The sequence below is a fragment of the Nerophis ophidion genome, linkage group LG10, assembly GCF_033978795.1.
Source record: "Nerophis ophidion isolate RoL-2023_Sa linkage group LG10, RoL_Noph_v1.0, whole genome shotgun sequence".
NCBI classification, from domain to species: Eukaryota; Metazoa; Chordata; class Actinopteri; order Syngnathiformes; family Syngnathidae; genus Nerophis; species Nerophis ophidion.
This window is the reverse complement of record NC_084620.1, coordinates 13,505,910-13,533,600: the sequence shown is the minus strand read 5'-3', so window position 1 is coordinate 13,533,600 and position 27,691 is coordinate 13,505,910. Positions and strand designations below refer to the sequence as shown.

Genomic DNA, 27,691 nt, shown 5'->3' with positions numbered 1-27,691 from the left:
GCCTCAGGACCCCCCCCCCCCCCCAGGAGGAGTTGGAGGAAGTAGCCGGGGAGGGGGAAGCCTGGCCTCTTTCTGCTTAGGCTGATTCATTTAAGCAAAAGACGGAAAGATGGATAGAGATTCTTCACTTATTAGCAGCCTTAGAGGGTGTGTGTGTGTGTGTGTGTGTGTGTGTTTGTGTTTGAGGCATCTAGAATGAGTCAACAGCAGCAGCAGGAAAAGCTTAAATATTACACCTTTTGAATCAACTTGTGATAACACATTGCCCACTAATGGCTTTGCAAAAGAAGGGGGGAGACAAACATTGGTGCCGATGCCACAATAAAGAAGGTGGATGAGTAGCCTAAGTCAACAATGTGTGAAGACAGCTGATTGGGACACGCAGAGACTCATCTTCCTCCTCATGGGTTTGAACCTTGCTCTTTTTTGGCAATGTCACTGTGGAGTAAATACTTTACGCGACCAACTGGCTTATGAGTCAACCCCTGCGACTGGAAAAGGGGAGGTTTACTCCGAAAAGGGCTGAAGGAAGCAACGGGAGCAGCGGAAACATCCTTTCAAAGCGCTATTGGAGCACTTTCAGGACGAGGAGCTGGAGCCATGTGGATGGACACCAAAACCGAGGCGCAGGATGCCAGCGGGAAGCCAGCGAGCACCGCTCGTCGCGTAAGGAGCGGTGTCATGATGGCAACTGGTGACATGGTGTACTTGGATAAGTACACGCAAGGTAGGAAACATATACTGTGCTGAATTACTTTAGACTTACCTGCACTAGCTAATATTACATGTTCAATGCTGGTGCATCCTTGTGCAGCTAAATCAATGACTGACCACTGATGTCCTGTGGTTGCTGCTCACTGCTCCCCTCACCTCCCAGGGGATGAACAAGAGGATGGGTCAATTGCAGAGGTTAATTTCACCACACCTAGTGTGTGTGGGACAATCATTGGTACTTTAACTTTTTAACTTTTTTTAAATGATGTTCTTATCGATCCCATGCAAAGTAAATCAGGCGGAAATACTGTGGATAACTTTTGACATTATATTTTTGGAAATTATTGTGGTTTTCACCTGAAATTGTTTGGTCGGAATAGATTATCAAAAGATTTGAGTCAAACCAACAAAAAATGTTGTCAACAAACACACATTAACAATACACAATAACACCTCTGGGGCGGCGTGGCTCAAATGGTAGAAGCGCCGCCAGCTAGAAACTTGAGGGTTGGAATCCAGCTGCAGCCAAAGACACTGCCGTCATGTCGTCGGTCGAGAAATAATAAACGTTTAAGTCAGGGGTGTCAAACGTACGGCCCGCGGGCCGAATCAGGCCCGTAGAGAGGTTTTATCCGGCCCGCGGGAGGAGTTTGCTAAGTATAAATGAGCCAAAATGTTTGATTGAAAGCAACTGCTGTTCTAAATGTGTCCACTAGATGTCGCAATAGCAATTCTTTGTATCTTTGTAGATTATGCTACATATGTAAAAAAAAATAAACCACGTTAGTGTATCAGTCGAGGAAAATGAGCAAACTACATAAACAACGTCCTGTGATTTGATTTTTATTTATTTTTATATCTTAAAAGATTGAAAATCAACACCAATGTACATTATCACATAATTTATTCAGAAGGTATAAATAACGACAAATAAAGGTAGAATACTATTAACCGCAACATGTTAGTGTGAAAAAAAAAACATGATTTGTACATTTTCAGAATGTGCTTCTTCTATTTTTAAACAAACAAACAAACAAAAAAAAAACAATTGGAAGTTGTCTTTATTTTTGAGTTATCGTGCCGTGATTTTACCTGTCCGGCCGACTTGGGAGTAGATTTTTCTCCATGTGACCCCCGATCTAAAATGAGTTTGACACCCCTGGTTTAAGTAAACATTTACAGAGCCACAAAAATATTATATTGAGAATGATTAGATGCAGAAAACAAAGTGAAGTACATATAAATGGCACATTAATCCTCAGGGGACAAATTAAGGCATTTTTTTTGTTTGTTTGTTTTTTTGGTCTTAATTTTTGTTGCATTACTCCATTAAACATGATTTTTCCTCAGCGGGCTTTTAAAATAAATTAAAGTGCAGGTGTAAGATCACTATTAGGCAATATCCCAACGAAGGACATAAAAGTATTTAACTTTTCAAAGAGCAAAAACTTTGGGATCTATTTTTATTAATTTTTTTACTCAAATTTCTCATTCATTATCAGCCCTAAACAAAAATGCCAAACATGTAATGTAATGTAATGTTTAGCCCTATAGCTCTTTGAAGGCCTATTGATATTTTGGTTATTTTTATTAATGTAAACCTGTGACATTATCCGATCAAAAGTCCTTTAAAAGATTAAAAAACAAAAACACATTACATGATTTATTTTTGGTTTAGAACCAAAGTTTATTAGGAATTTGAGCAACGAAAAGGTTCCAAAAAAATAATCAAAATGTTTTTACGCCCTTCAAAATCTTGAGGACTTTTATGTACTTTTTGGCTTAGAATATAATTGATATGAAATGAAGCGATAAAACAATATTTAACATCACTTTATACTATTGTTGAAGACTCTTGTTGGCAGAAACGGGCAATGAGTAGAGAGGAGGCAGGGGAGGAGGGAGTCACACGGCTAGCACCTTGTAGTTTGTGGCAAGTTTTTTCTTGAATTGAATTTTTCTCACTTTTTTTTTTGAACAAATATTGGCACTTGAAACTTTGCTGGCCCCATGGTGGTTTATTTTACAATAAATTCCAATAAGAAAAGGATGTCATGGGCACTAATTCTCCTCACCTGTCTTTGTTTAGCAATCAGTGTTCCCACCAGGTGTTTTGATTGATCACTCCCCTTTATAGATTTCTGTCACCCAGCACTAGTTGCTGGGTCAATGTTTGCTAGAGGCAACAATTACGTTTCTCCTAACTCAAGTATATTTTTCTACACGCTACTCTTACTCGCTGTTCACCCTTGGTGACTATTTGTTTTGCCGCTCCACACTTGTTAGCATCTGAGTTTTGTTTTGTATTTTTGCCCTGCGTTTAAATATCAAAACTCCAATCCCACCTGCACGCCGCTCCTGCGTTGGAAGAAAGACGACAATTACAGCCATGCGACGAAGACGTAACAAAGCAAAGACCATCTAAAACTTAGTCACTTAATTAAGGACTAATTAGTTTTTCACACGCAATATTAACCCGGTGGGCCAATTTCTGTCGAAAAGAGAATCGTATAAAAAGTGGAGCGTACCAAAAGACCGAGGTAATACTTTATCAATACCACAATGTACGACTATGTAACAATAGCAACAAATAAAATACATTTGTTTAGTTTAGTTTGGTTTATTATTTCTTCTGTCAGTGACCAACAAAATAAACAAACAGTTTTAGATAAACAAACAGTTGTACATTCATAAATTGATAATGTTGCAGACCGAAAGGGTTTAGGCTGAAGTTGAACACTTATTGCGCCTAACCCTATAAACAATGTTAAATACAAGAGGAGCTTCCAAAAAATGTAAAATTTCCTTTGCACAACATATTATAAATACAGGGCAGCACGGTGAAAGAGGGGTTAGTGCGTCTGCCTCACAATACGAAGGTCGTGAGTAGTCCAGGGTTCCAAATATTAGTTATAATTTCAGCATAGCAGTGATTAAAAATCCCTCATTGACATTATCATCAGACATTTATAAAAAATAACAAAAAAGAACAATAGTGTCACAGTGGCTTACATTTGCATCGCATCTCATAAGCTTGACAACACACTGTGTCCAATGTTTTCACAAAGATAAAATAAGTCATATTTTTGGTTCATTTGATTATTAAATGAACCAAAAATATGACTTATTTGAATGCAGGAGACAGCATTTGATTGCAATAATGTAAATTTGTTTTAACTATTCAATTTTAATAGTTAAAACAAATTTACATTATTGCAATCAGTTGATAAAACATTGTCCTTTACAATTATAAAAGCTTTAAAAACAAAATCTACTACTATATTTCAGTATATATGTGACACGTGTTAGTTAAACCTTTGTACCAATTATATACTATATACAAACAATTATACTTCCATTATTATTTATATCCCACATTTAGTTTGTAATTAACAATAATCATAGTATTAAATACTGTATTGATTAAAGAGTGATATATTTTTCCAAGACATTGGTCTTAAGGTGTTTTTTAAATGTGTGAATGGAACTGAAACATTTTAAGGAATCATCCAAGCTGGTCCACGGATGAACCCGCCTGACAGAAACACATCTACTTTTTAAGCTTGTTCTTATGTTTTCTTTCTGAAAGACAGCTGAACCTCTGAGGTCATTGGGACTCTCCTGATGTTTGAACCTCTCCTGTAGACACCGAGGCAGCATGTGGTTATGAGCTTTATACGTAGCAGTGTTGAGGTCAACAAGATCATGCAGTTTTAAGGCTCCGTTAATTCAATCAATCAATCAATGTTTACTTATATAGCCCTAAATCACTAGTGTCTCAAAGGGCTGCACAAACCACCACGACATCCTCGGTAGGCCCACATAAGGGCAAGGAAAACTCACACCCAGTGGGACGTCGGTGACAATAATGACCCAGTGGGACGTCGGTGACAATGATGACTATGAGAACCTTAGAGAGGAGGAAAGCAATGGATGTCGAGCGGGTCTAACATGATACTGTGAAAATTCAATCCACAATGGATCCAACACAGTCGCGAGAGTCCAGTCCAAAGCGGATCCAACACAGCAGCGAGAGTCCCGTTCACAGCGGAGCCAGCAGGAAACCATCCCAAGCGTAGGCGGACCAGCAGCGCAGAGATGTCCCCAGCAGATACACAGGCAAGCAGTACATGGCCACCGGATCGGACCGGACCCCCTCCACAAGGGAGAGTGGGACATAGAAGAAAAAGAAAAGAAACGGCAGATCAACTGGTCTAAAAAGGGAGTCTATTTAAAGGCTAGAGTATACAAATGAGTTTTAAGGTGAGACTTAAATGCTTCTACTGAGGTGGCATCTCGAACTGTTACCGGGAGGGCATTCCAGAGTAATGGAGCCCGAACGGAAAAACGCTCTATAGCCCGCAGACTTTTTTTGGGCTTTGGGAATCACTAACAAGCCGGAGTCCTTTGAACGCAGATTTCTTGCCGGGACATATGGTACAATACAATCGGCAAGATAGGATGGAGCTAGACCGTGTAGTATTTTATACGTAAGTAGTAAAACCTTACAGTCACATCTTAAGTGCACAGGAAGCCAGTGCAGGTGAGCCAGGACAGGCGTAATGTGATCAAACTTTCTTGTTCTTGTCAAAAGTCTAGCAGCCGCATTTTGTACCAACTGTAATCTTTTAATGCTAGACATGGGGAGACCCGAAAATAATACGTTACAGTAGTCGAGGCGAGACGTAACAAACGCATGGATAATGATCTCAGCGTCTTTAGTGGACAGAATGGAGCGAATTTTAGCGATATTACGGAGATGAAAGAAGGCCGTTTTAGTAACGCTTTTAATGTGTGCCTCAAAGGAGAGAGTTGGGTCGAAGATAATACCCAGATTCTTTACCGTGTCGCCTTGTTTAATTGTTTGGTTGTCAAATGTTAGAGTTGTATTATTAAATAGAGTTCGGTGTCTAGCAGGACCGATAATCAGCATTTCCGTTTTTTTGGCGTTGAGTTGCAAAAAGTTAGCGGACATCCATTGTTTAATTTCATTAAGACACGCCTCCAGCTGACTACAATCCGGCGTGTTGGTCAGCTTTAGGGGCATGTAGAGTTGGGTGTCATCAGCCTAACAGTGAAAGCTAATACCGTATTTGCGTATGATGTCACCTAGCGGCAGCATGTAGATGCTGAAGAGTGCAGGGCCAAGGACCGAACCCTGGGGAACTCCACACGTTACCTTAACGTAGTCCGAGGTCACATTGTTATGGGAGACACACTGCATCCTATCAGTAAGATAAGAGTTAAACCAAGACAGGGCTAAGTCTGACATACCAATTCATGTTTTGATACGTTCTAATAAAATATTATGATCGACGGTATCGAAAGCAGCGCTAAGATCGAGGAGCAGCAACATAGATGACGCATCAGAATCCATCGTTAGCAATAGATCATTAGTCATTTTTGCGAGGGCTGTCTCCGTGGAGTGATTTGCCCTGAAACCGGATTGAAAGGTTTCACATAGATTGTTAGACGCTAAGTGTTCATTTAACTGCTCCGCAACAATTTTTTCAAGGATTTTTGAAATAAAGGGAAGGTGAGACACCGGTCGGTAGTTTACCATGAGGTCAGGATCGAGGTTAGGTCTTTTAAGAAGAGGATGAATAACCGCTTTTTTGAATGCTAGGGGAACAGTGCCCGAGGAGAGTGATAAGTTTATAATATTTAGCACTGATGGACCTAATAATACAAAGAGCTCCCTGATCAGTTTCCTAGGAAGAGGGTCAAGTAAACATGTTGTCTGTTTTATTCCATTTACACGTTGTAACAATTCCTCTAATGTTATTTCCTCAAAACGAGAGAAACTATTTTGGAGGGCAGTATCCGCCGTATATACCATTGTATCAGTGTTAATAGAAACCCCGTTGTAGCTGGGACGCATTGTCTTTAATCTCCTTTCTAATGACTTCAATTTTCTTACTAAAGAATTGCATAAAGTCATCAGCTGAGTGGGTTGAGCTACTGGAAGGGGTCCCTTGTTGGGTTAGCGATGCTACCGTACTAAACAAAAATTTAGGATCATTTTTATTACGGTGGATGAGATTTGAGTAATATTTAGCTTTAGCTAAGGTAAGCATGCGTTTATAAGTTATTAAACCATCACTCCATGCTTGATGGTGCACCTCAAGTTTAGTCGTGCGCCATTTGCGTTCCAGCTTTCTACATGATAATTTCTGAGCTCTAGTTTCTTCTGTAAACCACGGGGTGCGCTTTTTTGGAGCCTTTTTTAACTTCAGCGGTGCTATGTTATCAATGGTTTCGCGCAGGGCGTCGTTAAAGTTGTTAGTGAGGTTATCAATAGAGTCCACATACTTTGGGAATGGTGCCATTACCGAGGGCAGTAGGTCAGCAAGAGTTGTCGTTGTGGCTGTATTAATGTTGCGGCTGCTATAGCAGTTATTATTATTATTATTAGTTTGACGAACATGCGTCTGAACCTCGAATTTTATAAGGTAATGATCGGACAATACTTTAGTATACGGGAGTATCGTAACTTTGGAAACGGTGATACCCCTGACAAGCACTAGGTCTATCGTATTACCGTTGCGATGCGTGGGTTCATTTATTATTTGTGTGAGACCACAGCTATCAATTACAGCCTGGAGCGCTACGCACGGTGGGTCCGATGGGGTATTCATATGGATATTAAAGTCCCCCATTATGATTATATTATCGGCGTGTGTCACTAGATCAGCAACGAACTCTGAGAATTCATTGATAAAGTCCGAATAGGGCCCTGGGGGGCGGTAGATAACAGCCAGGTGTAGAGGCAGCGGTGTGACAGACCTCATAGTTAGCACCTCAAACGATTTATATTTGTTATTTATGTTAGGACTAAGGTTAAAGTTTTCGTTGTATATTAGTGCGACCCCCCCACCCCTTTAATTAAATTAAAAACATTAAAACTGCACTATCTTGTTGACCTCAATACTGCTATCGTGGCTTCCTGCTGGCTCCGCTGTGGACGGGACTCTCGCTGCTGTGTTGGACTGGACTCTCGCGGGTGTGTTTGATCCACTATGGATTGAACTTTCACAGTTTCATGTTAGACCCGCTCGACATCCACTGCTTTCGGTCCCCTAGAGGGGGGAGGGTTGCCCACACATATGTGGTCCTCTCCAAGGTTCTCATAGTCATTATTGTCACCGACGTCCCACTGGGTGTGAGTTTTCCTTGCCCTTATGTGGGCCTACCGAGGATGTCGTGGTGGTTTGTGTTGTGGTTTGTGCAGCCCTTTGAGACATTAGTGATTTAGGGCTATATAAATAATCATTGATTGATTGATTGATTACAAAGCTCACAACCTCATGCTGCCTTGGTGCCTAGAAGAGGTTCAAACCCAGAGAGAATCCCTATGACCTCAGAGGTTCAGTTTTCTTTCAGAAAGCAAAAATAAGAACAAGCTTAAAAAGTAGATGTGTTTCTGACAGAGGAGTTCAACTGTGGAACAGCTTGGATGATTCCTTAAAATGTTCCAGTTCCATTCACACATTTAAAAAACACTTTAAGACTATTTTCTTGAAGAAATATATCAGTATTGGATAAACATTGTGATTAATATTGATTGAAAACTAAACTTGGATATGAATATCAATGAAAGTATAATTGTTTGTATATATTAATGGGTTGTACTTGTATAGCGCTTTTCTACCTTCAAGGTACTCAAAGCGGTTTGACACTTCTTCCATATGTTCCAAACAAGTGTTTGATGAGCATTCCTCAACTTTATCAGTATTAATTGCCACCTTTCCCAACTTCTTTGTCATGCGTTGCTGGCATCAAATTCTAAAGTTAATGATTATTTGCAAAAAAAAAAGTTTACCAGTTTAAACATTAAACATGTTGTCTTTGTAGCATATCCAACTGAATATGGGTTGAAAATGATCTGCAAATCCTTGTATTCTGTCCATACCTACATCCTACACAACTCTCCAACTCAAATGGAAACGGGGTTCGTAGTTTATTAATACTACTAAGCATGGTTTCTTGATGCTAACGATTAGAACAAAATACGCTATAATGTGGTCATCCGTGTCGAATAAAGCACTTGGCTTTTCTGCGCAACAACAAGCTTTTAGCTTCTGTTTTGACAATCGAGAAAGAAAATACAGTAGATTTGAACATTGTATCCATCCATTTTATATTGTATATAATTGGTGAAAAAGTTTAATACGTGTGCAAAGATATTTCACATGCCTTTACTGTGTATATAATTGAACTACGTTCATATTGTGTATAATGGGTATTCACAATATGTTGAGCAAAGGACATTTCAAAATTTTTCGGAAGTTTATATTTATTTTGTACTTGACATTGCTTATAGGGTTAGGCGCAATAAGTTTTCAACTTCAGCCTAAACCCTTTCGGTCTGCAACATGTTTTCATTTTATTTTTTCATTTTATGTTTGTATAACTGTTTGTTTGTTGACCGAAGAACAATAAACTTGAACTTGAACTAATTCAATAAATTTGTGTGAGGAAAAAAATTATCGGATTTTATTTAAATCCTTTGGGGTTTTTTGCCCCCAAAGCTATATCGTGTCCAATGACTTATTCCCTCAGGTGAGTTTTTGTTTGCAAAAAATAGAACAATATGAATGGAACAACATAAAATGTTAAATATACAGATATTGGAGAGAACTGAAAAGTATACACACTAATCACACCAGTGATACCACTCCTGCTATCTATTTTTAGGTCAGTCCACCCACCACTCATGAAAATACGGGTCTTGAATAAGATGTTTCTTGAAATGCATGTCATAGAAATTCAAGTGCATTTGTGTGTGTGCCACGTTTTGCCCCAGACAAGTGGTTCATTCTGCAGCTGGCCGTGTGGACCTGCAGAGGGGTCTCCCGCGTGATTATTGCCAACAACCCGCTGAGTGGCACTCTCATGCTAGCCGCGCTCTTCTGGGCCTCACCCTGGCAAGGCCTGCTGGGTACGGTGGGCGTGATGACCTCCACGCTCACGGCGGTCATCTTGGGACAGGACAGGTTGTCTTTAGCCACATGTAGCCATAGCTAGCAACACACATGCACAGGTTTTGTCATTAAGTGTCCTTTTCTGTGCACAGTGCAGAGGTATGGGGAGGCATGCATGGTTATAACGGCATGCTGGTGTCTCTGCTAATGGGCGTGTTTAACGCTGGCGGGGATTGGTACTGGTTGCTCCTGCTGCCCGTTTGCTTGGGCTCTGCTAGCAGGTGAGATACAACATTACTGGAGGCACACCTGTCAATCAAACTGGGATTCATTTAATGGTGTTAAGTCTCTTTACTTTATTGTATATATATATATGATATAAATCAGAGAAATAAGAGCCCTTTTAAGAAACAGCACAGACATATACCGGTAGTGCTTACAAGGTATATTGGGGGAAAAAAATGCTGAACCTCAATGCTCAGTAAGTTTACACACAATGTGTGCAAACTATAAATTTGTGTATATATCCATTTGGAAATTACTCAAATCAAATATTTATGAATAATAAATGTTTCCATTCTTTTTTTTTTTTCTTTTTTTAATCTATTGGACCTATCCGAACATGAAATAAGGCCCATATAGCAACTTGTTTCACCCAGTATGTGACAATCTGTCACTTCATTTCTGTTTGTGCTTCCTTGTTTTGTGTTTATTTCCTGTCAGTGCTCTTATTTTGATTTCCATTTTCTGCATGCCTCCGCTGAGCGTCGTTTTTCCCTCACCTGCTGTTGATTGGCATCCGGGCCACACCTGGTGCTAATCAGCAGACTTCTGTTATATGCTCCTCTGTGTTTGAGGATTGATTTATGTTTGAGAACCTTAAATGCACGACCGCTTCCTTCTCTGTTTAATTATATTAAAATGTTCTTACCTGATCGCCGTTCTCCGGGGTCCTGCACCTGGGGGTCACTACAACAGCAGCCATGCGAGTTCCTGACACTTTAGTGGGTTCTACTGTAAATTGCTTTTAAGTTTGCTCATCGTAGCCATACTTGTGAGCCAAAAATGCAGGAGACAGCAGGCAGTGTGCAGGTGAACAGGTATTTACAAAAAAACAAATAGGGTTCAGCAGGGACATGAACTAAAAAGCACAGGGAATATTTATTTACGAGTTTGAATGCATTAAAAAAGATATAGGGATAGAGATTGTGAATGACAAAAAAGTGTAGTTCCCCTTTAATGCATAACAAAAAAAGCAGACAGTTGAGGTACAACTGCATTTGTAATTGTTGTGACACGAAGAGTAGGGAGGATTCAAAAATCTCTGCGTCTTCCTACTCCTTTTTGGACATTGTGAAACTGTTAAGATTCAATCGAACCTTGTATTGAAATAAAACATTTCCATTGTGCTTGTTGAGAAATCCTTTCATCACACACCTGCCCGTTAGTGTCTTCCTATACAGTGGCTTCTCGTCTGTGCTGGACCGCTGGGACCTGCCAGTTGGTGTTCTTCCCTTCAACGCCGTCATCACCCTCTACCTCCTGTGCATCGGCCCTGATAACCCCTACTTCCCGCGCCACCTTGCTATACCGCCAGGCTCACCGCCGCCGCCCAACATCACCGAGCTCAGCGCATCGGAGGTAACAAGAACTATTATCTGACACATTTTGCTGTCAGAATGTCATTATGATGTCCCTTTTCCCCCCCACAAGAATTTTCAGTCCACAGCTGCTATAACAACATGCATGAAGCCCAGCCTGCTGTGTGTGACTCATCGGTTGCTTAGCAACTGATGGAGCGCCATTTGTCACTTTAATTAACAACGTCTTTAATAATAGAAACTCATCTGTGTTTTTTTTTTACGAGATAAAGTGCTTATTGTGTCGAACAGCTTAGGAATAAATTATTGAAGACTCACGCCCGCACACACACACACACGCACACACACACACACACACTATGCTTAATAGAGTCCATGGCAGATCGAGAGGATGGTCCACCACAGTCTTTGTTCTTCCCGTCTGTTTTCTTTTTTCTTTAACATTTCTTTCTGTCATTTCCTAGAATTCCCTTCAGTAAGATTTGAAGCATCTAAATCCTTTTTAATGTCCCGTCTCATATGTGTGTCACTGCCGTTCAATGTTAATCGACAGCCTCTTGTTGTGTACCAGAGAAGGGAAGGAGGCGACAACCAGGGCAGGACTGCGGTTTACAAGGTTTATTAAAAACCTTTGATGAATACGTGGTGTGTGTATGCTACTCTAAGTGAATGAGTGTTGACTATGTGTAGTATTAAATATGTAAATGTTACCAAGGGTTGTTGTCTGTAAATGTTGGTTGTATCTTTCGTCGTTATCCAAGAGGGCAAGGCGAAGAGGCAGGTCGTGGACTGGCAAGTGGTCATGGGCAAGAGCAGGGCAGCGTGGTCTGGGTCCGAGCAGGGAGGTAGGTCATGGATCGAGGAGAGCAGTCAGGAATCTGGATGGGAGTTGAGTGACAAGGCCCAATCACTGAGGAAATACAAAAGGACATGAACTAGGGGAAAACACGGAGCGATAGAGCAAAACAAGGGTGAGGAAATCACTGGGAAAACAGGGACTGCCAGACGTGATGCTTACTGGAAGGTTAGCGACATTCTGGCAAAGGTTCCTTGGATCTGCTGGTATTTATGCTGCTCCCCTTCATCAAGTCCCGGTCTGTTGATTCTTGATTGAGTGCAGGCTGGTTGCTGCGTGGGCGTTCTGCGCTCAGCATGAGCGAGGGCGTGTCTGAGCGCGCTGCTAGCAGAGGCGCACGCAGCTCCAGCTGCCGAGGAAACGCGGGTTTGACTCCGTGTCATGACACCTCTTCCCCCATCCTTCTCCATCCCTTCATCACTGTGTAAACATGTCCTCTTACTGTATATTCCTAATGTCCTCTTACTGTATATTCCCAATGTCCTCTTACTGTATATTCCTAATGTCCTCTTACTGTATATTCCTAATGTCCTCTTACTGTATATTCCTAATGTCCTCTTACTTTATATCCTTCCTAAGATGAGATCTGTTCCCAACATCCCCCGCCTCCTCTCCCCTCCATCTCCTACTTTCATGTCCTTGTAGGCCTCTGCCGCTGCACTCCTCCCACCAGAGGCGGCGATGACGTGAATGCTATTTATATTTGATGTCTTCATCTCGCACTCTGCCCAGGATGCCTGTGCAAGAGCGGCGTATTAAATCTTGACTGTACCTAAGGCAGTCACGTGAGCCAAGAGCCGTCACCATGGCAACTGTGCACCGCTCACACACTGAGGCAGGCTGCCGTTGGGAAATCGAGCTGTGCTGTGAATATTCCAGTGTCCTCTCTCCTGCGCAGGTGTTGCGAGGCATCCCTCTGGGCGTGGGCCAGATCTTCGCCTGTGGCGCCCTGGGGCCCGCGCTGCTCATCCTGGGGGCGCTCTGCCTTTACTCCCCTCTGCAGGCCGTCCACGCTCTGCTCGGCTCAGCCGTTGGAACGTTGGCCGGTAAGTTTTAGCTTCTAAAGTCAAGTCAACACAAGTAAGGGTGTTTTCACTTGGTGGTTTTTATACAAATGATGGAATCAATCTGCTGTGAAGTAAATTGCTGGGTTGCAACCATGCGACATTGAGGCCCTTTCAGTTTCCGCTTGAGGGCCAAACATTCAATAGAGTAGCTCGACTTACAAACTTAACTGGTTCTGTGACAGAGCTCTTAATCAAACACTTCAGTGAATGGGTGCTTGCTTTGTAAGCAGCTCAAATCAAAGTCCCAATGCACTTCCTAAAATATCACAATTTTAACATGTAACATGCCTTTGTAACAAACTTTTAGATAATAAATACTGTGTAAAACAGTACAATGTAATGTTATACTAACAACTTCAGTAGTTTTATGAAATAATGAAATAAAAATGTACAGCATTTACCTTGGAGAGTGAACTTCTACTGCATCGCCTTCCATCTGCTTCTCTGTCAAAAACACCGACAGGAGCTTTACCATACTTTCATGGATAAATGTGCACTGGTTAGATTTATTTTAACGCCTCAGTATAGTTCAGTATGGTGCAAACTAGCAGCGATACGCTCAAATTGCTTTGTCAAGTTGATGACACGCTCGGTCATGCTAAGTGACAAAACATTAAAACCACAGCTAAAGTGTACTGGGAGCCAATGTAGTTAGGCCAATATAGACGTAATATAAGAAAGCTTTTTTGTCCCAGTCATAAGTCCAGCAACCGTGTTTCATACCAACTGTAATCTTTTAATGCTGGAAAAAATAATACGTGACAGCAATCGAGACATAATGATTTCAGTGTCACTGATGGACAAAATTGGGACGATTTTAAATATAGTACCCAAATGAAAAAAAACTTTTTTGTAATAAACCTAATGTGCAGCTGAAACAAGAGAGTTGGGTAGAAATCAATGTTGAGATTTTTTACCGAGTCCCTTTAGACCTGGGGTCCCCAAACGTTTTGACTCGGGGGCTGCATTGGGTTAAAGGGGAACATTATCACCAGATCTATGTAAGCTTCAATATATACCTTGATGTTGCAGAAAAAAGACCGTATGTTTTTTTAACCGATTTCCGAACTCTAAAAGGGTGAACTTGGCGATTTAAACGCCTTTCAATTGTTCGCTGTCGGAGCAATGACTTTCACTCATGACGTCACAAAATGAAGCAATCCGCCATTTTCTCAAACACATTACACACACCAAGTCAAATCAGCTCTGTTATTTTCCGTTTTTTCGACTGTTTTCCATACCTTGGAGACATTATGCATCGTCGGTGTGTTTTCGGAGGGTGTAACAACACAATCAGGGACGGATTCAAGTTGCACCAGTGGCCAAAAGATGTGAAAATCCCTCGTTTGTTCTGCACACTGTACCGACGACGGCTAAGCTACAACAGAGATGGCAGAGATGGCAAGAATGTGTGGATATCCTGCGACACTCAAAGCAGATGCATTTCCAACGATAAAGTCAACGAAATCACTAAGGTGAGTTTTGTTGATGTTATTGACCTATGTGGACATATTTGGTCACGGCATGACTGCAAGCTAATCGATGCTAACATGCTACTTAGGCTAGCTGTATGTACATATTGCATCATTATGCCTCATTTGTAGGTATATTTGCATTCAGCCTTTCCCTCCACCCACATTTAATGCCAAACAAACACATACCAATCGTTGGTTAGAAGGTGATCGCCGAATTCGTCCGCACTTCCTCCCGTGCCGCTGTCTGTTGTGATATGGCTCAAAAGCTTCTGTTTCTTCTTTAATTTCATTTTCCGTACCTGCCTCCATACTCCAACCATCCGTTTCAATACATGCGTAATCTGTTGAATCGCTTACGGCGCGGAAATCCCAGTCTGAATCCGAGCTACTATACTATACATTTCTGTGCTATCCGCCATGTTTGATTTTGGTGGCTTCACGCAGTGACGTCACAGGACAATAAACGGGTGGATATAGCGATGGTGTAAATCAGGCACTTTGAAGCCGTTTTTTGGGAAATTGCGTGATGGGTAAAATTTTGAGAAAAACTTTGAAAAATAAAATAAACCACTGGGAACTGATTTTTATTGGTTTCAACCCTTCAGAAATTGTGATAATGTTCCCCTTTTGAAAAAATGTGGCTAGGGGCCGGAGAAACCAAGAGTAACAAACGGTAGAAAATTGATTAGAAGGGATGTAATTGTACATTATTTCTCCGGGGAGGTGTAGGTTTTGTTTTGATTGTTTTTGTTATAAGTGGAGCTACTGGTTCCAAAGTTGATATCAGTTTACTGTTAAAACGATCAACAATGACGTTGCATGATGCAAGTAAGATTTCAGCAGTAGCGTTCCGTAAAATCTCAATAAAATTTTCAGCCACTCTAGAAATTAATTAGCGTTTCTTTGCTGTTCTCACCGGGGGGCCCTGCTGGTTAAGACTGTTGATATTAAAAAACACACAATAGTGGTTAGACACGGCCAGGTCAACAACAGAGAACACACCAATGAACAGGCAACGACCTATAACCAGGTCCAGGGTGTGTCCCCTGTTGTGAGTCGGCTGTGTGACATGCTGCTTAAAATTAAAACAAGTTAAAATGTTTAAAAACTCTCTGGACAAAAAAATCTGAGGAGTCATCAACTTATAAATTAAAATCACAAGTTACTAAAATCCTGTTATAGGAGGTGTGGATAAATGATAAAAGCACAGAAAACACCCTGATAAAAGCGCTTGAGTGTCGGAAGGGTGTCGATAAACAGTTAACACAGAGTGGGGGCTGCTAAAAACAAAGTCATGCTGCTCAAAATATGTTGTTAAATGTTGTTAAGTGATTGTTGTTAAAAGACAGTGAGGTATTTAAAATTGTTGCAGTGCCCCTTCCTCTTCTGACCCCTCTAGTAGAAAATGAAAAAATAACGTTTGGTTTCATTGTTGTACTGGTACTTTTTAGTGCTACCGACCGATATAAGTTCGAACTGTACGGTACTTTATATTAAAAATTTTAACAGCAAAAGATGAATGCCCCAAAACAATAGGATAGAGAAAAAGAAGGAGCTTATTGACTACGGCACAGACTACACATTTTTGACACTTATGCAGATCCCAAACACACATCAGCAGGTAACAATAGGTAAGAACAGTTGCCCAGATAACAGTTCATACTGCGCCAGACCAGATCTGCATAGAGGTCACGCCCAATCAGCGCATGTGGAGCACTTGTGGCTGGGACTCTCAGATTGATCTTCCAGGTGATTAGTTAGGGCCTGTTTAGGGGCGGACTACGCAGACCAGATGCACCATGATTTGAAATTTACCAGTCAGCGTGTGATGTCACTGTAGTTAGCCACGCTAAACCGGGAGGACAGGGAAGCGCAAACATCAAGGACGGCGAAAAGTATCAAAAGTAAGTGGGTTTTTTGAAAACACATTGCTTGTTATAAATGTTTTTGTTTGAAAGTTTTCGTTAAAATCATCTTTTGAATGGCAGACCATTTTTCGCGGTTTTACCGTTAGCCACTGTTATTATAAGTAGTGCATTCTTGGTGAACATAGTGTAACAGTACAATTAAATTCAGTAACATAATAGGTTTGTCTCTGTTGTAAGCTAACTTCACATTTGAAAAGTTGCAATTTGAGTTTTAACTTAGCTAACTAGATAGCATGTGGCTAATAGCAGCTAGCCTGTGGCTAATAGCAGCTAGCATGTTCACATTAGTTGTATAAGTAGTGATGCAAACAGTGTGTGAAACTTTGCCAGGAAGCGTCAACTGTAATCTTAGATTAAGACAAATTATATATATCAAATGGTGTCGGTGCTCTACGCTTACTGTAATGTTTACAATGTAACACGACTTACTAACTTGGGAAACACAATGCACCACCGTCTTTAACATTATTTTTTTACGAAAACGCAAGCAGGTATAGCTAATGTCATTCACATACTTGCCAACCTTGAGACCGCCGATTTCGGGAGGTGGGGGGTGTGGGGTGGGGCGGGCGTGGTCAGGGTTGGGGCGGAGGTGTGGTTGGGGGTGTGGTTGGAGCGGGGGCGTGGTTAAGAGTGGAGGAATATATTTACATCTACAATTCACCAACTCGAGTATTTCATATATATTTCATATATATATATATATATATTTATATATATATGAAATACTTGACTTTCAGTGAATTCTAGCTATATATATTTATTTTATTATATATATAAATAAAAGAAATAGTTGAATTTCAGACGGCACCTGTCGAATACACAGTAATAAAAACACAGTTGTTCTACTAACTGTACTGTGCTTGCTGGTTACTATAAAAAAAAACACTTACCTTTCTCTATTTGAGTAACCTTTGTTCTGCCATTTATTTCTTCATTTTGCTCGTCGACGGTGTAATATATTGGGTTGGAGTCAATAACCAGGCAAGGTGATGAAGTTACGTCTCTTTACTGTGGGCTTCAGAACAGACTCCCTCACTTGCCGTCAGGTGCCCAACACCATGTAAATCGTTGGCCAATCAAAAAGCAACCCCATAACGCTATAGCCAACATTCACCAGGAGATGGCAACAGACAACACAGAATCACTCTATTACAGACGGCGTCGCCATGGCTGTAACTTCCTCGTTCTTCTGCTTCGTCTCCTTGTGTGTGCAGTTTTTTATTCAAATCCGTAGATGTTGTAATGTGATTGGGCAGGCAAGCTGTTTATATAACAGGAAAGCGGACGTGAAAACAGGCTGTCCCCACTCAGGTCCGCAAGGAGCTGGAGGGGGCGTGGCCTCCAGCTCCGGTTGGATTTCGGGAGATTTTCGGGAGAAAATTTCTTCCGGGAAGTTTTCGGGAGAGACGCTGATTTTCGGGAGTCTCCCGGAAAATCCGGAAGCGTTGGCAAGTATGGTCATTCATGTCGGATCAGTGGTGTAAAGCACTGGACTCTTGAGCAGTGGAGACACAATCTCTGGAGTGATGAATCACGCTTTTCCATCTGGCAATCTGAAGGATGAGTCTGGGTTTAGAGGTTGCCAGGAGAACGGTACATTTCGGGCTGCACTGTGCTGAGTGTGAAATTTGGTGGAGGGGTTGTTTTTCAGGAGTTGGGCTTGGCCCCTTAGTTCCAGTGAAAGGAACTTTAAATGCTCCAATATACCAAAACATTTTGGACAATTCCATAGTCCCAACCTTGTGGGAATAGTTCATACGTGAGTCATGGCAAGTGGCCAAATACTTTTGGCAATATAGTGTATATATGTTCACATTGCACCAGGTCACATCACTGCAGTTTTTAAACACTCTCGGGTGACCATAACTGAATGTCGGCAGCGCACATAAAAACAATTCTGATCTGTAAAGCGGGGAAGAAACGACTGCAGCCCACGGGCAGCTCAGAAAACTCTAAGCAATTAGCTGAGGTGACCATAAAAGTCATGCGGCTGACTGTGTTTTGGTTTTTAATGTGCCTCCCTGCACGTCTATACATTATTAAGGAGAGTAAAATATAAAGGACATTTTTCAGAGCAATCAGTGTAGTGTATTTGCAGCTGTGAGTCATGTAAGAGTTTGCTCAAACACACACACACTGTCATATAGCTGCAAAGCAAATAGACTGTGCAGAGTGGACTTTAAAGTCATGTCCACTAATTGCTGCGTGCATTCAGCGACAATAATCTCTGGTCTGCATTACACTTCATTTTAAGGGGCGTAACAAACGTTACGAATAAGAAAGCATCTCTCGAGCATCAGTCCTAGTTTCTCATTAGTCTTTAATGATCCTCTGGGGGGGGTGCAGGAGGTGATAAAGAAAGCAGAGAAGGGCACAAAGCGGCGAGGTAGGGGGAGCAGACTGACAAGAAAGAGGAGCAGAGCAAAAATGCTGTAGGCGGGAGCGGCCGTCTTTAGCATTAGGAGCCATATGTTGTTATTGGCCTGGTTCAGCCAAATGTCCAACAGACTGAAAATGTTATCTCCATAGTGCATCTCAGGGAGAAAATAGTTTTTGCCTTCCATTTTCAATCTTGTTACAGCTGCAGTTCCAAAGGTCAAAGGAGCTTTTGAGGCCTCACTGTGATGCATGTGTATCAACAGTGCACAGGGCAGACAATGACCTGCTTACTTCAATCTTAACAAGCTTTAGAAGTACAACATGATGACAAAAATAATAAGACAACTTTAATCAAACTGTGGCCTGTGTGTCTTGCAGTCATTTCTAAAGGTCAAAATAAGACTGAATTGTACGAAAAAGATAAATAATGATTTACCGTATTTTTCGGATTAAAAGTCGCTCCATAGTATACGTTGCACCGGCCGAAAATGCATAATAAAGAAGGAAAAAAATATATATACGTCGCACTGGAGTATAAGTCGCATTTTTGGGGGAAATTTATTTGATAAAATCCAACACCCAGAATAGACATTTGAAAGGCAATTTAAAAGAAATAAAGAATAGTGAACAACAGGCTGAATAAGTGTACGTTATATGACGCATAAATAACCAACTGAGAAGGTGCCTGGTATGTTAACGTAACATATTATGGTTAGAGTCATTCAAATAACTATAACATATAGAACATGCTATACGTTTACCAAACGATCTGTCACTCCTAATCGATAAATCTGATGAAATCTTCTTCCTCGATGTCGCTTCTAAACAACTCTGCCAACTCCAAAGATATACGCCGCTTCCTCTTGTCGTTTTCTGCTGCATATTTCACTACGCCCAGCTTGTAATCTGCAGTACATGATTTCCTTTTCGGTCCAATTTTTGTTCAGCCCTTCTCAGTTTTTATAAGTTACCGCCAACAAAGAAATGATCCATTTTAATAGCTACGGCAGTAGCATATAGCATTCCATGAGCCACAAGGCACTTCTGCCATGACCCTCCCCCGCCAAATTCTTATTGGTTGACGTGTGTGTGATGATTGCTGACATTTTCTTGGTCTCTTCCGCAAATGAAATAAATAATATTATTTGATATTGTGTAATCTGCAGTACATGATTTCCTTTTCGGTGCCTTTTTTGTTCAGCCCTTCTCAGTTTTTATAAGTTATCACCAATGATGAAATGATCCATTTTAATAGCTACAGCAGTGGCATATAGCAGTTAGCATTCCATGACCCACAATGCACTTCTGCCATGACCTTCTCCTGCCGAATTCTTAGTGGTTGACGTGTATGTGACGATTGCTGACATTTTCTTTGTCTCTTCCACGAATGAGATAAATAATATTATTTGATATTTTACTGTAATGTGTTAATCATTTCACACATAAGTTTCTCGGGAGTATATGTCGCACCCCTGGCCAAACTATGAAAAAAACTGCGACTTATTGTCCGAAAAGTACGGTAAACTAAATCCAATTATTCTGTTCCAGTATTATGCAAAACTATGAGCAGAATTCCTGAATTCATTAGTGTTTCTAACCGTTTTGTTAAAGGGCCGGAACTTGCAACTTTTTAACGCCCCTGGTGGATTATTTTGCAGTATTTTGCAACAAAAAAGCACAAGAAGTGTGCATCTATTTGGTAAACAAAAGCAATGGGTCTCACTGCACAGCTTTTGGCTCACAGTAATAGTATCTCGAATAGTGCAATAGATGGATGGATGGATGGATTGATAAATAGATACTGTTAAATACTGTAAACAGCCACAAACACCCTTGGGGATGGCGTGGCTCAGATGGTAGAGAGGCTGTGCCACCAACGTAAGGGTTCCAGCCACCTTGCTCCCAGTGCCACTCACACTGCTTCTAATCAAACTTTATTTATGAATGTAAATAAATGTTTGGTGGTGGTTGGAGGGGCCACAGGCACAAATTCGCAGCCACGCTTCCGTCACTCGAAGCTGGGCAGCTGGGGCTACAAATGTAGCTTACCCCCATTCCAACTGTGAATGTTCACTTAGACTTAGACTTCCTTTATTGTCATTCAAATTTGAACTTTACTGCACAGATAAGAACACAATTTTGTTTGATAATTTATCATCAACTATTATTATTATTATTATTATTATTATTAACAATTTACAAAATGTGGCCCAAACAGTTTGCTCACTGAAACTGGCCAGCAGGTTTCATGGTTTCCTAATAGTCCCAAAACAGCGGTAACTTGGTTGTCATTTGCCCCACTTTTCATGTCATTCATTTTTTGAGGAAGAATGTGACAAATAAATGTGGCCATGGTTTTAGAAGTCGGTTTGCCTGTGCATCAGTCCGTGAAATCGAGTTCCCACACGAAGAATCCCATGTTGGTGACTGACTCTGTGCTTTTTAATTTACTATGACTGCACAATATCCCAACATGGAGCCAACGATGTCATGGTCTGTCAGGGCAAGACCCCAAAGGATGCAGAGACAGATGTCTTTAAACATGTCCGCAGACTAATCAAATCTAAAAAGGCAACACAGGGTATAACAGAATGCATTCAAGTTAAAAAAGTCAAAGTGCTTAAGAATCGCCCATATTCGTGATTACAATCAGTTGCCTACTGAAGCCTCTGTAGACAGGAATCAAGGGAATGCATTCAACATAAAACAGGAAAGAGATGAAATAACGGACATCGACATCAAAAGCAGACCTTTCACTCTGTTTTACTGAATTGGTGTCAACAGACTCCAGCTAATTTAGTGCATATATTTTGGCTCTGCCCATCTCTGAACATTTTCAACACTGTCTTTGGTCACTGGAGAAAGGATGGAACCAAATCCCTTCAAAGGACTATTTGGGGGTAGCACCTCAGTCTCTAGCCTTAACAAATCCAAAAAGAAGATCAGGCTGACATTGAATTGTTGCTCGGCAAAGTTTCAAGAACTAGCCTTACTGAAATATGTCAGAGGACCTGATCTCCAAATCAACCCTGATTGAAACACAATTGAAATGTGGGTGGTTGATGAGCCTTTTTGGCGCTTGTTGGTTGCTATTTCTCTCTAAGGCCAATCAGGAACACAGATGTCTGTGGTTTTATTTTAATATATGTTTGTGTTTTTTTATTTTACTTCATTATATATTATTTTATTTATTCATTTTTAATATTATTTTTGTTTTATTTTAAATGTTGGGGGCAGTATTTGATGTATTTTGACAACTCCTGTTTATTGTATGTTTCTGAAAATTATCAAACAAATGTTTAAAAAAAAAAAGCAAAACTTTCACCAGGAAGACAATTTATTGTTTCCTGCATATTCATGTTATCATCCTTCTACCTGTCGTGTGTTGGTATGTTTTCAAACATGCAGCAGACATGTACCACTTTTTATGGGCATTTTAGAAGCAGTCCTGCGGCACATCGTCATTGAAACTGCTTTTCCTTTCTTTCTTTTTTTTGGCCACTGAAGGTGCGCTCATGGGAAAAGGCTGCGGCACTGACTGCGGATGTGATGAAAAATATGCAAAAAATGCATATTGCAAAAACTTCATTTCACGACAAGAGATATGTTATTACATCTCCAATATGAAAAAACATTTAAAAAAATAAAAAAATAAAAAAGCAAACACAAAAACGAAATAATTGTATTTGTTTTAATCAGCTCCTAAAGGCTACTTTTACACTACAGAGTAGGATGTCCAAATTAGATTTTTTTCTCAATTCCGATCTTTACATGTAGTTGTTTTTTATTACAAAAAATATTGCAATGTCTAAGGTGAAAACAAACTGACACGCCTGCAGACATGACGTCGCACATACTGCAGTGTTTACAGAAGTATATACGCATGGCTCCAGTTTTAGGTCTCGGTCCTGGCACGTTTGTGGCAATTTCAAGGATTTTGTGCAATCTCAGTCAACATTATTATTACACGTAGAAGATCAAGAAGGAAGAAGGCAAACATGTCAACGTTTGGGCGAATAGTTGGAGACAGCAGTGATGGAACATTAACGTGACTTCCTAAGACATATAACTTTTGCCTGTTTTCTGCTTTTTGTCAACTACATTTTTTAAAACTGCCTGTTTTGGTGAATAATTATGACGCTTATCGCTTTTTGATGTGATATTAAACCTGATCGTTCTGACTGCAGTTGCATCGAGTACACATCTGATTTATATCCACATACGAAAGAGGCCAGGGTCGCATTTGAAAATTCGGAATTGCACTGTTCACCTTGACATTAAATATTTCCGAAATAGTTCCGATATACCGTAAGCAAAAAAAAAATCTGAAATCACCTGAAGTGTGAACAAGGCCTAAATCATCCATCAGCTATTCCATTATAAAATGATACTGCTGAATAGACAATATTATATTTGTATTTTTGACAGTCCAAATATGTTGAAAAGCACACATATGACGGAGTGCTGTGCGTTCGCCTCTTTTCTCACAACCTTGTGTACAACTGTGTCATTTTGCACATACTTTTCAGATGTGCTGAATACAAATGCAAAATAGACTTTGCAGTTTAGTTTTAATCTTGATGAATCTGTGTGTAATTATATAGTTATATGATAATTATATCATCTTCTTCTCCTCCCCAGTATTACGGGCGTTCTGATGACCAGCCAACATTATGCATATTCATGAAGACAGACACGCTAAATTGATTGCACTCCTTATTCTGCTCACGAAAGAGACACGTGCACACATTTAGTAAATCAGCTTTGCGCGTGCTATCAAGTTTGCACGTGTTTTAGTGCATGCAAACAAATTTTCAGTAGCTGTAGCTATAGTAAAAGTGTGTTTGTATTTGTGTACGTGTAGGTTTATCTGTGGCTGTGCGCCATCAGTCTCTTTACTGGGGTCTGTCAGGTTTCAATGGAGCTTTGGGATGCATGTCAGTTGGAGGACTCTTCTTCACCTTCAGCTGGGAAACTCACCTGTTGGCCATTGCTTGTGGTAACAACACGCACACAGACACACATTTGGTTGCTGACAAGGGAAAACAACGTATATAAATGCTCCAAACACATTTATGTTCCATACCAAAAACACACACGCACACATCAAAAAACAAAGGCAACGGGAAAATACTGCAAATAAAAAATGCAAATTAACACACATTTGTTTTTGATTCTGTTGCGTTTCTATTATTGCAACATTTTCAATTTGTAGTATGATTGCAGGTGTTTAATGCAGGGGCTCATTTAGTCGTTTGGGGGCCCAAGGCAACTCTAGTCAACGGGGCACTCCACAAAACAGGGGGTGGGGTGGAGGCGTGGTTGCGGGGCGTGGTTGGGGTGGGGAGCATGGTTAAGAGGGGTGGCGTATAATTCACCAACTCGAGTATTTCATATATATTTCAAATATGTATATATATATATATATATATATATATATATATATATATATATATATATGAAATACTTGATTTTCAGTGAATTCTAACTATATATATTTATTTTATTATATATACATAATATATATATATATATATATATATATATATATATATATAAATAAAAGAAATAGTTGAATTTCCGACGGCACCTATCAAATACACAGTAATAAAAACACAGTTAGTTGTTCTACTAACTGTACTGTGCTTGCTGGTTAGTAAAAAAAAAACAAAAAAAACACTTACCTTTCACTATTTGAGTAACCTTTGTTCTGCCATTTGCGTATTGGCGAGCGATCTCAGAATCCGGGAACATATCCTTCACGGATTTGTTGTAGACATCCGCAAATGAGAACGGGATGTTGCTTCCAGCTATCAGCACAGCCATCTTTGTCTCAGCATAAGTTACACCATCGGGTCTTCATTTTGCGATGTGGGCTATAATACTGGGTTGTGAACGACGCTGCGCTGCGGACGCTTTGTGCTTCGCTGACCGTTCATGGCTGAATATCCGTTCAGCCGCCGTGTTCAATGGAGAAGGGTGTTCTACAAAATTTACAGGCAACATAACCCTTCTCCTTCGAACTCTCCTGGATAAACTGCAATTCTTGTTTCCAATCGTTCTGGAACTTGCCTGCGTATTTCTTCATTTTGCTCGTCGACGGTGTAATATATTGGGTTAGAGTCAATAACCACGCAACGTGATGAAGTCACGTCTCTTTACTGTGGGCTTCAGAACAATGTAGAATATATTTACATTCTATTCTACTATCCCGTTAGTAGTAGTCTGCGCTGCTGATCCGCCTCCACTTGGGATGTTTTCCTGCTGGCTGCGCTGTGAACGGGACTCTCGCTGCTGTGTTGGATCCGCTTTGGACTGGACTCTCGTGGCTGTGTTGGATCCATTATGGATTGAACTTTCACAGTATCATGTTAGACCCGCTCGACATCCATTGCTTTCGTCCTCTCCAAGGTTCTCATAGTCATCATTGTCACCGACGTCCCACTGGCTGTGAGTTTTCCTTGCCCTTATGTGGGCCTACCGAGGATGTCGTAGTGGTTTGTGTTATGGTTTGTGCAGCCCTTTGAGACACTAGTGATTTTGGGCTATATAAGTAAACATTGATTGATTGATTGATTGATTGATTGATATTCTATGTACAGTAGATGGCAGTATTGTCCTGTTTAAGAGGGTCACAACATTGAGTCAGGTCCGACTCAATGTTGGGGGGGCGTGGCCTCCAGCTCCTTGTGAATTTCGGGAGATTTTCGGGAGAAAATTTGTCCCGGGAGGTTTTCGGGAGAGGCGCTGAATTTCGGGAGTCTCCTGGAAAATTCGGGATGGTTGGCAAGTATGGTTTCTAGTCTTTTAGTGAGATTCTAAAGTACCTGAAAAGCGGAGGGGTGTGGCCACGGGTGTGTTGACGCCAGAGTCTCTGAGGGAAGTCACGCAGCTGCAGCAAGACGGAAGCTCCGCTGATGTCTCCGGTAAGAGCTGACTTATTACCACAATTTTCTCACCGAAAACTGCCGGTTGTCATTTGGTCGGGATCCATGTTGACTTGACCGCTCTGATCCATAGTAAAGCTTCATCTTCGGGAATTTTAAACAAGGAAACACCGACTGTGTTTGTGTGGCTAAAGGCTAAAAGCTTCCCACCTCCATCCTTATACTTTGACTTCTCCATCATTAATTGAAGAAATTGCAAAAGATTCAGCAACACAGATGTCCAGAATACAGTTTGAATATGCGATTAAAGCAGACTACTTATAGCTTGGATCGGGCTGGAAAATAATGTCCGCTACAACCTGAGACGTCAAACGCACGCGTCAGCATACAAGTCATCATACCGCGACGTTTTCAACACGACACTTTGCGGGAAATTTAAAATTACAATTTAGTAAACTAAAAAGGCCGTATTGGCATGTGTTGCAATGTTAATATTTCATCATTGATATATAAACTATCAGACTGCATGGTCGGTAGTAGTGGGTTTAAGTAGGCCTTTAAACAACTTCAACATATTTTTTTTGACAATTGGCCACTAAATGGTAACAACGGAATAAGTTTTTTTGACATGAACAAGTTGAAAAACTTATTAGGTTGTTACCATTTAGTGGTCAATTGTACGGAATATGTACTGTACTGTGCAATCTACTAATAAAAGTCTCAATCAATCAATCTTAACAGGGCACATAGCTCCGCCCTCCTAGCGACAGAGGACACAAATAAAAAAATTGCTGTTGTGACATTTAGTGAACACATTTTAAAACAGCAGTTTCTTTCATTAGCAAATTAATCTCGCAGGCCGGATAAAAGTTGGGATCTAAATCTTTATCAACTATTTTGGGGGCCGATGCAACTCCCTGTGTTTGCCGAATTGTAAATCTAGCACTGGTTTCATGGTGTTTTTGGTATTGGATCCTTAGTGCGTTTGTATGCGTCTCCCCTGTCAGCATGCACATGCACAATGGAAGGGTTAAAAGTGTCCCCCTGTCTTCTTCAGCCTTCCTCTCGTCTTATTCTGACATCGCCCTGAGCAATCTGCTGGGAACTGTAAGTACACTTCATGTCATGTCGCTGGTTCCTCTTCAGGCCAGTTGAAAACGCATGTGTCGTAAATTCCCTAGATGGGTCTCCCAGCATGCAGTTGGGCAGCCACACTGACTGTCACGCTGATGATGCTGCTGACGGGCAGTTTAGCCGCACACCGCCTCCCCCTGGCTAAGGTTCGGGTGCCGGGGCAGAACATGTGCTCCGGCAGCCGATGGGAACCCGGCAGCGACGCCGAACGAGACAGCACTGACGTGTAATTACAGACTAATTGTTTTTTATAATATTGTATCGGCTGGCTACGGGGTGTTCGCCAATGACTTTTCCTGGGTGGGGCGGGACTTCCGGAGAGAGATATGGAAGTGACGTTGATGATAGAGAGTAAGGCGTCCGAGCATTGCCGGAGAAAGCGGGGAGACGCACATTGCAGTTGTGTGGTTGAATCGCATCTTGTACAATAAAGGCAAGACAAATAAGTTGTATGAGCCTGCATTCCTGGGATATTATAATATCTATACGAGCACCCTGATTCCGGGTGAGATACGTGCAGTTTCTTACGCTGTCTCCAAAATGGCGGCGCAAATGTTCACGCATTTCATTTTCTACCTTGTAAACGTGTTGCAGTTCATGGTGTCAACCACAAGATGGCAGTAAAGCACACGTCTTGCTATAGTCTGCAACAAGCCATTCATGTTTAATACTTGATAAATCCTTTGTGTTGCTGCCCCTTGAATTTGTTTCAATAGAATACTA

General features: G+C 40.9%; 1 protein-coding gene across 1 annotated transcript; it reads left to right on the top strand.

The window, feature by feature from the left end:
• Nucleotides 1-27,414, top strand: si:dkey-183c6.7 (urea transporter 1). Its single transcript, XM_061912507.1, has 8 exons — nt 1-727; nt 9,521-9,710; nt 9,791-9,919; nt 11,087-11,279; nt 12,994-13,141; nt 23,812-23,946; nt 26,892-26,941; nt 27,016-27,414. The coding sequence occupies exons 1-8, from the start codon at nt 601-603 to the stop codon at nt 27,196-27,198; spliced, it is 1,155 nt and encodes a 384-aa protein (XP_061768491.1). The 5' UTR covers nt 1-600; the 3' UTR covers nt 27,199-27,414.
• Nucleotides 27,415-27,691: the final 277 nt, after the last annotated feature.

Bases quoted from the DNA above. Each gene is read 5' to 3' on its own strand.
- si:dkey-183c6.7 (XM_061912507.1), top strand. From the start codon at position 601: ATGTGGATGGACACCAAAACCGAGGCGCAGGATGCCAGCGGGAAGCCA. The intron at 9,920-11,086 runs GTGAGATACAAC...CCTGCCCGTTAG, and splicing joins TGCTTGGGCTCTGCTAGCAG to TGTCTTCCTATACAGTGGCT. The intron at 11,280-12,993 runs GTAACAAGAACT...TCTCCTGCGCAG, and splicing joins CCGAGCTCAGCGCATCGGAG to GTGTTGCGAGGCATCCCTCT.